This window comes from Python bivittatus, unplaced genomic scaffold, assembly GCF_059951505.1.
Source record: "Python bivittatus isolate LINGU-HERP-01145 unplaced genomic scaffold, Pbiv_v1 ctg000330_np1212, whole genome shotgun sequence".
NCBI lineage: Eukaryota > Metazoa > Chordata > Lepidosauria > Squamata > Pythonidae > Python > Python bivittatus.
Genome location: NW_028277058.1, coordinates 45,947,246 through 45,962,443, shown reverse-complemented (window position 1 = coordinate 45,962,443; position 15,198 = coordinate 45,947,246). Strand labels below are relative to the sequence as shown.

At 39.4% G+C, this 15,198-nt stretch overlaps 1 protein-coding gene across 1 annotated transcript in view; it reads right to left on the bottom strand.

The window, feature by feature from the left end:
* DGKI (diacylglycerol kinase iota) overlaps positions 1-15,198 on the bottom strand; it is a 184,540-nt gene that overhangs the window by 35,198 nt on the left and 134,144 nt on the right. The window contains exons 26-28 of the mRNA XM_088141517.1: positions 14,810-14,937; positions 12,782-12,907; positions 2,647-2,672 (exon numbers count right to left, since the gene is read on the bottom strand). Coding sequence (XP_087997643.1) covers positions 2,647-2,672; positions 12,782-12,907; positions 14,810-14,937 — 280 coding nt within the window. The remainder of the gene's footprint in view (positions 1-2,646; positions 2,673-12,781; positions 12,908-14,809; positions 14,938-15,198) is intronic.

Genomic DNA, 15,198 nt, shown 5'->3' with positions numbered 1-15,198 from the left:
GACTCTCTCAGAAGTCCATGAATTCAGAATTATTTGTCAGCTTATGCTGAAAAATAGTATAATATTAAGATCCCAGCAAACAATGGTGAGAAGCAGCAGCAGCAGCAAATGAGTCGATTTTAATTTTTAAAACAGTAAATATCAATAAATATAACCCATACAAACAAAAGCTCTTTTGGGGTCCTCCATAATGTTTAAAAGTGAGAAAGGGTCCTGAGAGAAAAAAAACATTTACAAAACACTGACCAAGTCTATTATAGATGCTCGGGGCAGATTTTAAAAAATATTAACAAAAAAATTATTAGTGTTGTTTACCTATAGCCATCATTTTATTCAAGGAGCAGCAATCTTTTTATTATTAAGGCTGAGAAGGACAAGCTTAAAACCTCCCACATCAAGTGTCTCAAGGTGGATTCAAGTAAAACAAAAAAACAGCTGCTTAGATTTATCCTTCCTATTCAACATAACTTGTAGTTTCACCTTGAATCAAGGGAGAAAAATGTTTAGTAAAAAAGCTACATAAGATTTAAAAAATGGTTGTCAGCCTTTTATACTCAAATACTCTCAAGAAGTCTTCCAAAACATAAAGGCACAACATAAAATAAAAACTACAATTGATACAAACATCTAAAAATTGATAGTAATTAGAAGCCATCTTCAGCCCAGCATGTACCATAAACCAGATACTGTATCCAGTAAAGAATGTTATTCAATAAAAAGCAAATGTCATTAAGTAACTACTTAAAACTACTTAAACATATGCAGTAATGGTGCATAATTCATTTCAAGTGGAACAGAGTCTCATAGGCATGGAGCTATAATATCTGCCAGTCTGACCTATCCATAGGGTAATCTCTAAGTGCAGGAAGATTGAAAATATGAATAGGAACCAGGGTGAATCACCCCCAAAACTCAGCCACATCCATGGTCAGGGTTTGGTAGGATGGTGTAACAGTCAGTGCCCAGACTGATAAAGATTCAGGAGATTGTTATGTAAACAGCCAGCTACAAGCTTCTCCATTATCAATGAAAATACCTATATCCTTGCTAGATCACAGGAAGGCTGTCAGAAAAGAAATTGTACATGGGGAAATATTGGTTCTAAATGGCAAAAATTCAGTTGCTGGAAGGTTTGTAACCCCCCTATCCTTCCAACTTGGTAAGTCTTGCTAATGAGACATTCTCTGTGAGACTTATGCTTGGAAAAGAATCACTTTCAGTTTTAGGTAGCTGCCAAAGTGCCTGACAGATAGCAGAGGAATGTTGATACAACAGGATTTTTCTGAAGCATTGCTGGAATGGGAGCCTTAAAGTAATAGGAGGAGGAGGAGATCAGACTAGTATAGTGGCCAGTTAAGGCTGGTACATTCCTTAGTAGCCAGTGAAGGCCATCAAGTCACTTATAGAACACCCTGAGGCAAGGCTATGCTGATATAAATTCTTCTCCTGAAAACTGCAGTTTTTAAAGCATCAGTACCAGTTATTCTGATATCAGAAAGAGAAATCTCAGTTCTTGCTCTTGCCTTTTAAGGGTGCTCCTCTGTGGTACTATAGTGTGTTTCCTGGACCAGCTATTTCACCATCATTAAGCAGAAGCTTTTAATGTCCTTGATATGATACGTGAAGAGTGGTTACAGCTTTGATTCTTTCTTTCAAAGTAAGCTCATAAATTGCTTTTATAGTTCTGGAGTGGTTAAGGATATTGATCAAGCTGTAGTGTAGGTCCCTGGTCACAGTGGCACAGGTGGTAAATGGAACATGAAAGGAGTTTGTGCAGAGGAAGAAAATAGTGAAAGTAAAAAAGAAAAATAGATAGTTCGGACAGTTATTGAGGATTAAAATCAAGAAGAGCACAAGGAAGTGCTTTATCTGTCATCTGACACTCAATTAATAGATAAAACGAGAAAGTAATAAGATAAAGTAAGGAAATCCTGTAACACCAAGCAGTGAATCAATGTCCATGGACAAGCTGCTTGATATGGGTATCCAGGACAGACTATTAAATGTAATGTTTCCTCTGAAGCATGGGAATAAGAGGCAAGGTTTTGGCAAGGATCTAGTGAAATAAACATATCACTCAGCAGTGGAAAGATGGAAGAGAACAGTATGTGCTCTCTTAACGTTATGAAATCACACTTCAAAGGTCTTATGTCCAAGACAGCTTTAGGCAAACCACATTATTCTGAGCCCCTAACCACCCCATTCGTACAATTGCTGTCTTGCAGGATGGGGAAATAATGCCTCTGTGACTTGTGAAGCATTGTAGAGATGATTGAGAATGAGGATAAACCTTCTAAAATGAAATATAAATGCTCACAATCATTATTATCATCCCATTTTTCCCTACAGACCAAGGATTAATAGTAATGAATAACATAAGTTATATTCCAAACAATGTTACTTCAGCAAAATGCAAGTTTATTGAACCAGATTTATCACAGAACTGAAGCACACTCGTGGCTTTTCTACAAAACAGGATAGACTATATATATTTAACTGAAATCACAGAGGAGCTATATTCATGTCTACATCAAAATTTACTTATTTCTATACCCCAAATTCTTCTTCAGATATAGCTTTACTGCCCCCTTCCCACCAGAATCAATTTTAAATTCAGTGTAGGAATTTATGAAAATGGATTCTTACCTTGATCTTCTGAAGAAACAGGAGACCTACAAGTAAACAGAAACCAAGCAGTTTTATTGTTTGGTTTCTTTAGTTAAAAAAAAAAAAAGACTTCAGTGTACTTATTGGAATTTCTGCAGAGGTATTAGCAAGATGAAATGGGATGGCAAGCTGTAAAAATGTAGAACCCAAATCACACAAGCTACCACCTTAAACCTATTCAATCAGAACATTTAGATCCAAGATAGACAATTTTTAGCATTGTTCATTTTACCCTAACAAACATACCTGGCAGCATCAGCAAGACTTTCGCCCACTCTGCATCTTGAACTAACAGTAAAACTGCCAAACCAAGATTAGAAGTAGCATAACATACTGTTGGCAACATAGCTCTCACTATATTCAAATACACACAGACACACACAAATGTTGTTAGATATAGCCCTAAAAATAGAAAAAGGAAAGCAAATATAACGATCCTATTCTTAAGCAGTTTGAGCAATATTATTGTTACAAAGTTAGTTCTCATTTTAAGTCCCATGTAACAAGAATAACAAATGGCAAATGTAGAAAGAATAGAAGGTGGCTAATACATAGATGGAACTGGATGGTGTATTGTTATAGCCTTGGATTTCCCTCCCAAAGCTGTCCTGAAATCTTTGCCTTCCCTTTTTCCGCAGTCTTGAGGATAAAATTTAAAAATCCAGTTGCCATCAGTTCTGTCTTCCCCATTCCAAGGTCTTTCAATCCCACCGTGGAGCTGAAAAGTCAGTCTCTCTCTTGAGCCGGCTCAAGATAAAGCCAGAAAATAACAAAATAATTGCATTTGTAGTTTAGGCCAAAGGTTCATACAATCTGGCATTTTAGCAGTAGGCAAGGGGGTGGATTAGATCAGGGACACCATCAAGCAGAAAATCTATAGTTTAGTGGCAAAGCTCATGTCTTCATGGCAGGAAGTGTGAGCTTTAATCCCTGACGCTTTCAGCTAAAACAATTCAGAAAAGGCTATGAAAATCCACTGCTGCCATACAGTATTGGTCTAGATCATTGTTTCTCAACCTTGGCAACTTTAAGACCTGTGGACCTCAACTCCCAGGATTCCCTAGCCAGAGTAGCTGGCTGGGGAATTCTGGGAGTTGAAGTCCATCGTCTTAAAGTTGCCAAGGTTGAGAAACACTGGCCTAGATAGTCAAATTATTCAATCTCTTATCAAGCATTTCTAGCATATGGCATTGATGGATGACGGTTTAATCCAACTGCCTAAATTAAATAATCCCTACCCACTCAAAAAATAAGCGAAAGGGGGAAGGACTGATGTTAAAAGTAGCTTCTGTCCCTCACAAACCATATTTGTCAACTCTTCATCTGTACCATTTTTACTTTGTTGTACCGTCTGGGGGACCAAATGAAGGGAAAAACGTATTGTGAGTTATTAACTTTGCCTAAGTGCTTATGAGAATGAGCTCTCCATGACTTTTCTATAAAGTTTAGTCCCACTGCTACCCCTTGTAGCCAATCAGCAGCATGGGAGACAGCTAAGCCTGGATACTTGCAATTACTGAAATTCAGAAAGAAACAGCACACAATTATCCACTTTATAATTACAAGTGAACATCTTTTGGATTGCATCTTTTAAAGTGTGCCTCAGTAGAATTGCTATCACAGCAAGATGGGTAGAGGCAATTAGCCTTGCATCTGAAAAGACCAGAAGCAGCAAGGGGGGAAAGTCACTATGATAAATTTAGCTGAGAACACTGTAATGTTTGTACCCAATTTGTCCAGACCATGGAGTAGGCACAGGTCTGTATGTTTGTGGGGGAGAAGGGCAACGACCATCTGAGCCAACCCTGAACATGCAGGATTGTCAGAATGGGAACTCTAGAGTCACTTATGTGAGATGGGCAGCTATATACATTGAATAAAATAAATATACCCTAAAACTGAACATTTCCACTGGACAATGAAGAAACTTAATCCTGAAGGATAGCAAACAGGAGGCTAATAACACAGTCAGGGTCTGGATCCAGTAGAAAAAATAATGGTCAGGGTCATAGTGCCGATATTATATTGTTCATACAATATGCTTGACAGTGTTACAGAATGAACCCAATCTGGGGGTTTGTACAACACACTGAACCACCCAGGTTCACACAACATGATAACCCACCAACCAATAATACTGATCACGTTTAACATTAATCAAAATTAGCATTTCTGCACATGCATCTGCTGGTCCTGATCTATCTGTTTATGTATGCTATGAACACAACCAGTGTGGATAGGCACTCTTCCTCACTGGTGGACTTTCACTCTGCAATACAAGATTGCAGGACTACTTGCTGCAACAGCTGAAGACGGCATCTTCTGATGAAACTGTGGCATGATGGATCTTCAGCTGCAAGCCCACATTATCCCTGCCCTATGAAAGGAGAACATTTTCTCTTGGCCATGCAAAACTTACACACCAGCCAGAAAAGCCAGCAACTCTTTTACAAATCAGAGAATTGGGAAGCATTTACTCTGCCACACAGTTTATGATCAGTCACAGAGCCAGGTCCTGAATTTAGCACCTGAAACCCCAATCTGAAAGCCCATTATGCTCAAAAGGAGCTAATTCTAAAGAATGGGTTGTTCTAAAAACCTGATGACTAGTTTTCAAAATTTCCAGTTTGAAATCCGCTAGAACCTGGTTGAGCGAGAAGGAAGGCTGTATGCATTTGGATGGCAGGAATCAAGAAAAGGGATTTGCAATGTAGAGCTGGGTCTATGGGATTTGGAGATTCATGACAATTCAGTGATCCTCCTCCGGGCACATTTTAAGAGAAATTCCAGCAACCCAGTGCATTATTCATAAAGACAAATGCCTCTAGAGAACCACCAAGCCAACCTAAAGCAGCTATTTTTACCAGCAACCCAGAAACTGGAGCCCTCTGCCACCCAGAGCATTTTCAAGCACAACTGTTAAGAATCTAAAGTGCCAAACAACAAAATACCATGTCTGGTATTTTGCTGTCTTCCTCTTTACCGAGCAAGCTGTGCATTTCTGCAAACTTGCTATCTCACTTTGGAAAGATGTTCACTACTTAACTAAATAAGGAAATCCTGTGTCTAAATGTTTTAATTCTTTCTTCATTCTTTCTCTTTAATTTTAGAAATTTAGTTTTTCCCCTTAGCTCTAAAATTGTTATTCCAAATAATTTATTTTTCTAGGTAGAATGCAGATGCTGTTTAAAGAGAAGTTTGAAAGGGTGTTAATATGCAATTGTATGTATGCACACATTCATTGTATCCCATTTATATCTCTGCTTCAGACAGGCATTTGTTGTGGCTTCTTTTGCAGATGACACAACACCTACACAGAGGACAGATGTTTAACCCCCAGATTTGGTGCAGTCTATTACTTAAATAGTAAATTAGCATTTTCTTAGAAAATGAAACACTAGCAAGTTTGTGATTAACCTTATGAGTCTTTATTTTCCATAGTTCCTATACTGTAAGAGGTTTCTTATCCTACCAGTTAACTTAAATCTATTAACTATTATTTCTCTCCTTAGTTTCTTAAACCTGGTTCCTTTTGTCTTATTACTCTTATATTTATTTTGTACATAAATATAATAATATATTAAATATAGTATTTTGTTTCTGTTCTATAGCTGGTACTTGTACTTATTTTGTAAATCTATTTCTTAGGTTATATACTTATTTCTATACTCTAGTTTTATAGTTCAATGCTCCAGATTCCTGTTTTTCCCTTTGCTTTAAAACATAATTACAACCCCTGGAATGGTATTATAAAAGTTGCCAGTGCTGCCTCTGGCTTCCATAGAAGACTCCAATGAGGGTGCTGCTGTCTCTAGTCCAGGCTGAACTGGGCCTCTGGAATCTGTTGAGCATGGTAACCACCATGAAACCATGCCTCCAACTCCCAAACTTCTCAATCAGTCAATAGTATCAAATAGGTCTAATAAGAACAGCACATCTTATTATTTCCCCAAAACTGGGAAATGATGAGACACATGGAAACACACGATCTGATCATGAATTGATGACAATGGCCTCCATCTTCAAATTATACCATGTGCTCTAAGGTGTAAAAAAGCAGGGGTAACATGTGATCCCCCTGTATGAGTCAGGACTGTGATCACTTGGGGCATGGCCATGGATGCCATAGAGAACATGAACCCAAACTGCAGACTCAAAATTTGGAGATTGAAATCCCCCAGCACCAACAGCTAGAGAAAATCTACTAACAGACTTGTGATGTGATCAGGATGCTATGGAAGGGATACTGTTGAGCAACAAGGTGGACAGTATGCTAATGTTATCCCTAGGTTGTCACTACATCTCAGTTTCCAATACAAGTGGACATAACTGGTGACTTGAGGGACAGGGCATTTGGAAACTGCCAAGGTGTAACATAGGATCATCCTCTTCCCTGTCTTGGACTTTTGGCTGCTGAAATACCTGAAATCCAGGAGGACAACTTTTGACAAAAATGGTACAGTAATATCTCAGTTCACGAACACTTCTGTTCACAAACAATTCGGTTCGCGAACAGCAGCGTTCGCAAAAATTTGCTTCCGTTTGCAAACTCCGCATCGGGTGATGAACACAACCCGCGGCCATCTTCCCTGCTCTGACACATGGTCATGGCTTCCTCTAGGCGAGATTGCGGTCGCAGACAGACACTTGCTGTGAAGCTTTTTGGTGTCGCTTCAAGCTAGGTTAATGTTCTCTCTCTTCATACTGTACTGTACTGTACTTTGTTTCATATTTTTGTGGTTAAAAAAAAATACATATGGTTCAGAACAGATTAACCTTGTTTACATTGAACCTTATGGGAAAATTTGATTCGGTTGGCGACCAATTCGGTTGGCGACCACATTCGTAGGGGTCAGAATGGATTAACCTTATTTACATTGAACCTTATGGGAAAATTTGATTCGGTTTGCGACCAATTCGGCTCGCGACCAGAATTGTGGAACGGATTAAGTTTGTGAACCAAGGTACCACTGTAGCCACAGTGACAAAGGTGAAAGACATGTCATTGCCTCTGCCATCTCCCTACCCACTCCACCACTGCACCAGCATGCCTCACACTGTCTCTCATACCACCACTAATGATCTTACTTCTCTCAACTCTAGTTTCTCCTTCAGGTACTACTTCAGATAGTGTATTCTTTCTTTGATTCAGCAAATCTTCTATAGATCTTCACTCCTCCGTTCACAATTTCCACTCTTTCAACCTACAACATTGCCTTTCTATCTCTGACCTCTCTTCAAACACTAGCCCAACCCACCTCACACTAATAGAGGTAAATATACCTCATACTTCTGAAAACCCACCCTTCTCAGTAGTAAATCCCCGCACAGTGGCAAAACTTCCACCAGGTCCTACCATAAACCCATAGTTGGGTATCATATCTAAAAAAATAGTAATATATGATTTAGGGTATTGCGCTAATCCACATAGATGATTAAATATGGGTTAATTAAATAATCATAGGTTAATTCAGTACCCAGAGAAAATACGTTTTATAACCAAAAGCAATGTGGGGCCCTCCCTTAGTACTGATCATGCTGTCTGAGGCTTCTGGGAGTTCTGGCTTGGCAGCATCCCACACCCCACCCCCATCAAAGTCCACAGGTCTACATGTCTACAACCTTGCTATTCTTTAGGAAGGCTTTAAAAATCTGGCTTTTCTGACAGGCATTGTCTGGAGCAATTTGTGAACCCACTGAAATATCTGTGTTTTAAGTTTTTATTTCCCCTAATGTGGTTATTGTTTTATTGTTTTATTGCCTTGACAATCAGTGCTTTTAACCCTCTTGTAAGTTGCCTTGAATCACTAGTCAATTGAGTGGCCCTATAAATTGAATAAAAACAAAGAAACATCTGGAATGCCACATGTTGTGTATCCATGCATGGCTTTGGGGCATAGTTAGATATTGGGTTTATGACTTGTTTTTCTTTCGAAGAATGGCACTTATGGTGTAATGGGCTGACACGCAATAACAATGCAAATTGTCTCCATTTTCAGCAATTCCATCTTTTCCGCAAAGGTTCGGTTTAGGTTTGGCTTCAGGCTTGAGAGGGTCTGTTCACACTATGGAAGATTGGCAAGGAGTTAGTGTTGTGGTCCCTTACCCCCTTTCTGCACATAAAAGAAATACCTGTGCAGAAAGGATTAAAAAGTTACTTAGCAAAGCTTCATGGATTGCATCATTGCTATTGTTAGTCCCTCTTGTTTGCCTTTTACCGGTATTCTTCTTGTAACCATTAAAATAAAGAGGCCAACACGAGCTCCCTAATCTAACATCTGCCAAGGGGAGGAGGACCAATAACTGCATCAGAGTAATGTTCTCATAAATGAAGCATCACTTTCCAGGGCAGCATTTCTCAACCTTGGCAAGTTTAAGATGTCTGAACTTTAACTCCCGTGGGTGGCTGGGGAATTCTGGGAGTTGAAGTCGAGACATCTTAAACTTGCCAAGGTTGAGAAACACTGTTCCAAGGTATTGGCCAGATATGTCATCAGGTGCTGTTCTGCTACAGGGTCTGTCTTCCCTAAAATATTATTGGCAGATATTCTCTGTCTGAAGTTATTATCGAGTCCTTGATAAGATGTGCTACCAAGCCATCTTCAGTTGTTATTGTTTAGACTCCCTGTCTCTTAAGAAAAGATTAAAAAGGTGGCAAAAATCCCCAGACAATATGAACCTTGGTGTAGATCCAAGTCCCAGTAGAGTGTTAAGCAACTTCAGTGGGTCCATCTGCTGCCACTCTTGGGGTTCCTGGCATGCTGGTAAGGGACATGAAATAGTATATCTTTTAACTCTCTTAATATTTGTTCGATAAAATCCTCTTTGGCATTTCACACTGGTTTAAGCCTATTGCCTTCAAATCCAAACCTATTGGCTTGAGTAATGATGGGCTTAACACTGAAAACAGCAATCGGACAGAAAATACTAGATGACCAAGAGCCTCTTCTAGTGCATTATGGGAATGTGATGCCTTCATGGCATTGTGGGAGGTCAAGTAAAAATATCAGCTCTCAGAGATCTGTGGGATTTACAAGGGGGAGGCTGAGGGCAGACTTTAGACTTCATAAATTCCCCAAAAGCTACCTGGAGATGTTAGTGTGACCCTAATAGCTACCTGGAGATGCTAGTGCAAAGCTGGGCCATTTATTTACTTTAATAGAGTGCCTCGATCATACCTAAATTAACAAATTAAAAACTTCAAAAAAATAAATCCAAGCAATTTCATCTATTTCTCCACTTTTTAGATGTTAGCCTGACATTATTGGACAGAACAATTTAGATAGGCTGATGCTGGCTCTTTAATCAGGCTCTTGATTTTTTATCCCTAGTGTGTCCCAGGAAAGTTGGAGATTGTTACACTGAACAATAATTTCCACAATAATTTGAGGAGCTGAAAATTCAAATTATAACTATGAGGTTCTGTTTTCTTCTAGTTATTTCTCCCACTGCAATGTCCTTCAACAACTTGCAGCCATAAGGAGAAAGAATCCTGAGAAACATATCTGCAGGGCTCCAGATTTGGGGAATTTATTCTGCATCTTAAGATATATCTACACTTACTTTAGTATTTCTGCCAGCCCTGTCTTTTAAACCGTTTAATCTTCCTACACAAAGTTTGAAGCAAGTTACTGAATTTATATTCAGATTATTATCCTTGACGTTGGGGCGCCACCTAGAGGAGCTCATATGACACTGTCACCAACCAAGGAGGCACTAGATAGCTCTCACTGAGATAAACAAGTATAGCACGATCTGTTTCTGGATTAGGAGCATTGCAAAGAGTATATTTACCCTAATTGAAGTCACTCTGTCTTTCAAATGAAAAGCCAACGCAAATACCTCTTGGGATCAAATAGTAGAAATTTCCCTTAATTCTATCATTTTTTTAACAGTGGGAGTAGAGGTAGTTTGCATGTGTGGACGTCCTGATGATTGTTCTCCTCCCATTTTTTTCCTTTGCCTTTACCAAACACATTAACCCTATTTTGGGGGCTTACATTTTCATGAACTGTCCATTCCATATGAATGGGAAACAAGAACACATTTCAGCAATTGTGCCACTGAAATTTGGTACAATTTGAGTGAAATTCAAGCAGCTGCAGATTGTCCTCCCTGTTCAGTCCAATTTAATTATTAAGAACCATCAAAATGAACCATCTTGTTACTACCAACATGGAGGCATATTAACACATATAAACACACATCAAGGCGATGGTTTCCCCTCTTTGAGGACATATCTTATTTAGACCATATTTATCACCATTCTTTTTCTAAATGCATACGTATACATTTAAATTAACATGTGCAACTTTTATACAAATCTATTCCTTCAGTTCTTCTTTGATTTTGTACTGCGTTTCCTCTATTTAGGTCATACAAAACTGTCCACTGTTTAAAAAGATGCCTCGGAATAATTTTCAATTCAAATATCCTTTTTAAAAAAAAAGGAGAGGAATGGACAGTTTGACTAGCAAACGCATTTTCTTCATCCTCCCAGTCTGAATATATATATATATATATATATATATATATATATATATATATATATATATTTTAATCCCAAGTTTTGTGAATAAGAGATCTCATTACCAGGTGCCTCTCTTCACTGTCCAAATGATGAAAAACTTGGTATATGATCCCACTTCTACTTCCTGCTACAGGACTTTATTACCCATCAGTTTCTTCATTTCAAATGAAATAGAAAAGCATACGCTGAGTGAAAGGAAAGGAAAATAATATGAATAAGAACAGAGGGGAGAAAAGGGGAAATACCTGTTCTTTCCTGATCAACAGAGAGATCAGGGAGGCAGGGAGAAAATGGAACTATTACTTCAAGGATTCTCTCTCTCTCTCTCTCTCTCTTTCTCCCCCCCCCCCCCCTTTAATGCATTTGCAGTTTTGGGAATACATTCTAGGCACAAGATGACTTGGGAGCAAGGACAATTATTCACAGAAAACACAGCCAGTTACCAAGCATCAATTTATCAAAATGTCATATGGCCTCCCCCTTGGTTACAATCCTGCAGGATATTTTCAACTTCCCCTATTTACCAATGTAAGAAGGCATAAACACTGGATTCCATCCATCCATCCATCCATCCATCCATCCATCCATCCATCCATCCATCCTCTTTTCTTTTTCTTTTTTTCATTTTCTAAGAATCCTTATGGATCTCACCTGAGGCTAGAAGTATTCTTCAAAACAGGAATTATGGGTTTTATTTTTACTTTAAAAGATTTAAATAGCGAGGGGGGTGGTCAGATTGGTACTCCCAAGCTTTATGTTGGACACCTCAATATCACGTTGCAAAAGGATAAACAGTTCTATGCAACTACATGGATGGTTGAGACTGCTGCATGCTACAACAGAATCTGGACTTGGGCACCTACATGGACTGCAAGGACCAAGCCAGCCGAGCTTGGTTACAGGGAGGGTCAGCTGTATGTTCAAGACATCAGATGTTGTTGGATCCCAGTCCTCATGAGTATCAAAAAGAATGAAAGATGACGGTCATGGTAGTCCAACAATATCTGTAGGGCCACAGGTTCCTCAGACCTGCACTATGCAACCTGTCATTTCAGCTATTACTGCCATCATGAAATGATTTTGACAGCAGCTAAACACATGTATTAACCTCAGAATTCATTCCCAGATTTAGTTATACACTGCTGTTGTTGGATTGAACTTAGTGGAGTGCATGCTTTTTATGTGTAAGGCTTCCAATTCAATCCTTGGCAACTCCAGGTGTGGCTGGGAAATTGAGTCCATGGAGAACAGCCGCCAGCCAAATACTGAAGTCAAGTGTTGATCTGGTTTAGCACAATGTGTGAGCTCAAATGCTGTAATTTGTAGATCATGATTTGTGGCTCAGCAATATTTATGAACCCAGCCATTGAGGTATGCTCAACAAATAATGGTTAAAATAAGCTACTCTTTAGCATAAAGAGTGAACCCAGCTCGTTCAGATACTGTTGAGCTAGATGGATCAGTGAAGCTTTCTTACATTCTCCTTCTATATCACCTCACCTTAAAATGCAACGTAGTTTAAACTGACATGGCAAAAGACACTGATTTTAAAAAACCAAGCAGAGAAATGCAGAAGACTCTTACTGCAGCATATGTGCCTGGCTGGCCTCCTTTTGTTTTTCAGGTACCTCGTAGTGAGGGGACATCTTCCCTAGGCCACTGTCACTCAACATGCGCTTTCGAATAGCAGGATTCCACCGATCTGAAATTCTGGGGAAAAAAACATTTTCAAATAAAAACACCATTGCTTCCAATAGCAGCCTTTTTCCCAGTTTTGATTTTTTGGTGCAATCAATTATTCCCAGCTTTTCTTGCACAATTGCACACTATCTTATCCTCTTGTTTATTCATTTGTTTCCTGAATTAATTCCACAAAATTGTATACAAATTGCTGCACCATAATGGTACACACAAGCAACTAACTTAGTGAGACCTGAGAAAGATGAAAGGCACATATAGTATCTTATAGGGGACTAATGGACTACTGCTTTTTTATTATTATTGTTTCTGGAAATATGAGATAACTATTTAAATATAAACATACATATACCTACATTGTTAGTCCTGTAGGTAAGAATCACATAATTGTATGCTCTAATACAGGTTTCTATCATAGTTTACTTTTAATCACCATGCTGCATTTTACTGCATCTATAAGTAAGGTATTTTCTAATGTTTATTTTCCTTTAATTTCTTTATTTTGTGATTTCATCTTGGACCTGATATACTGTTTTCTACTGTGTGGCATAAACAAATATTTCAAAAAGACTGCATCTATAAATAATCTCTAATAGCCTCTTGGATACATTTCTCACAAAGTGTGGCAAACAAAAAAAGATTGCTTTCCTACGTTTTCTTTGCAGTTTTATTTTCACTTTCAACAATCCCTCTAATGCAGTCTTCAACAAAAATGTCACTGTGGGGTTCATGAAGGTGGAATAATCTATTTCCTATCAATTTTCCATGCTACAATTATTTCTCCAAGCTGCTTTCAATGCTATAGTTACATATACTATATGTTCTATACAGGTAGTTCTCGAGTTACAACCATTCGTTTAGCAACCATTGAAAGTTACAACAGCATTGAACAAGGGGGACTTACGATGGGTCCTTGGAGTTCCAGCCATTGCAGTGTCCCCACGGTCATGTGATCACAATTTTTGACATTCCCTACTGGCTTCCCACAAGCAAAGTCAATGGGGAAGCTGGCAGGAAGTTGCAAGTCCCTCCTGTTCCCACCGTTTTGCCCACCCATCTGCATTCCCTAGCATCTACCTGTGGCACCCCCCCACCCCCCCACAGCACCCGCACACGTGTCCGTGCTTAGTGGCACCTGCCCATGGCACCTGCGCACCCTCCCACGCCACCCACACACACCCTAGTGCCTGCCTGTGGCACTTGCAGACCCCCTCCTGGCACCTGCCCACCTGCTGGAGCTCTCACCCACAGCTCTCACCTGCCAACCTGCTTGCCTGGGACTCCTGCCTCTTCCCACTTAACAACCTGCATCATCGTGGGATTACAACGGCAACTGGGACTACTGGGATTGCCATCGCTAAGCAATAAGGTAACGTGACGTCACGCTTTATGACCACATTGCTTAGTGATCGAAATTCTGGTCTTAATTGCTGTCATAAGCCAAAGACTACCTGAATGACTTCTTGTGGGTCAACTGCAGTGCTTCAAAAGCCAACAAATTACAACTTTTAGCATCCCTCATCATTGGCCACATTTCAGCCACTAGGAACTGAAGTCCAGCAATATCAGAAGCATAACGAAAAATAGAGTATACATAGAGGGAGGGGAATGAATTAAGGTGCCCCCTTCCCACTGTACCCTGCAGTGATGACAGATGCTGAAAATATAAATAGAGATATGTTGAAAAGGCTGGTGTCTTTCAGTTGCTTTAGGCTTCCCATTCATCCTAGCCAATGATGACTGGAAGTTATAGCCCAAAGCATCTGAAAAGAATCCAGTTAGGGAAAAGTTCTTTGGAACAAAATGTTGCACAGAAACCTCCATGTGATACCCATCTTTATGGATATGGAAAATTGTGTATGAAAATAGAACAAGAGAACTGAAAAAATTCAGAAACCTGAAAATCATCCTTACCCAGAGGCCTGCTCTACTACCAAATCAGGCATTCCTGGAGGTGTTCCTGCTGGCTGAGCTGCCCCCAACTCTGGGTCCAGGATAAAAATCTCATCCTGCGATATTTCTGTCACAAAGTGCAAATGTTCCTGCAGCAGCGATATCAAAATAAAAGATCAATTGTTTATTGCAGTCAACAGCACAATTCTATGCATTCAGGATTATGTATTTAGGAACTGAATTTAATTTCTAAATCCACCTTCCCCAAGAGGAAGCTCTCCAGATGTTGGGACTGCAACTCCCAGAATACTCCAACCTACTGGCTAGGAATTCTGGAAGCTCTAGTCCAACACATTTGGGGCCATCTGCAGAAGGCTGTTCTAGAAGTAAGAAACTGTGGACTTTAGTCA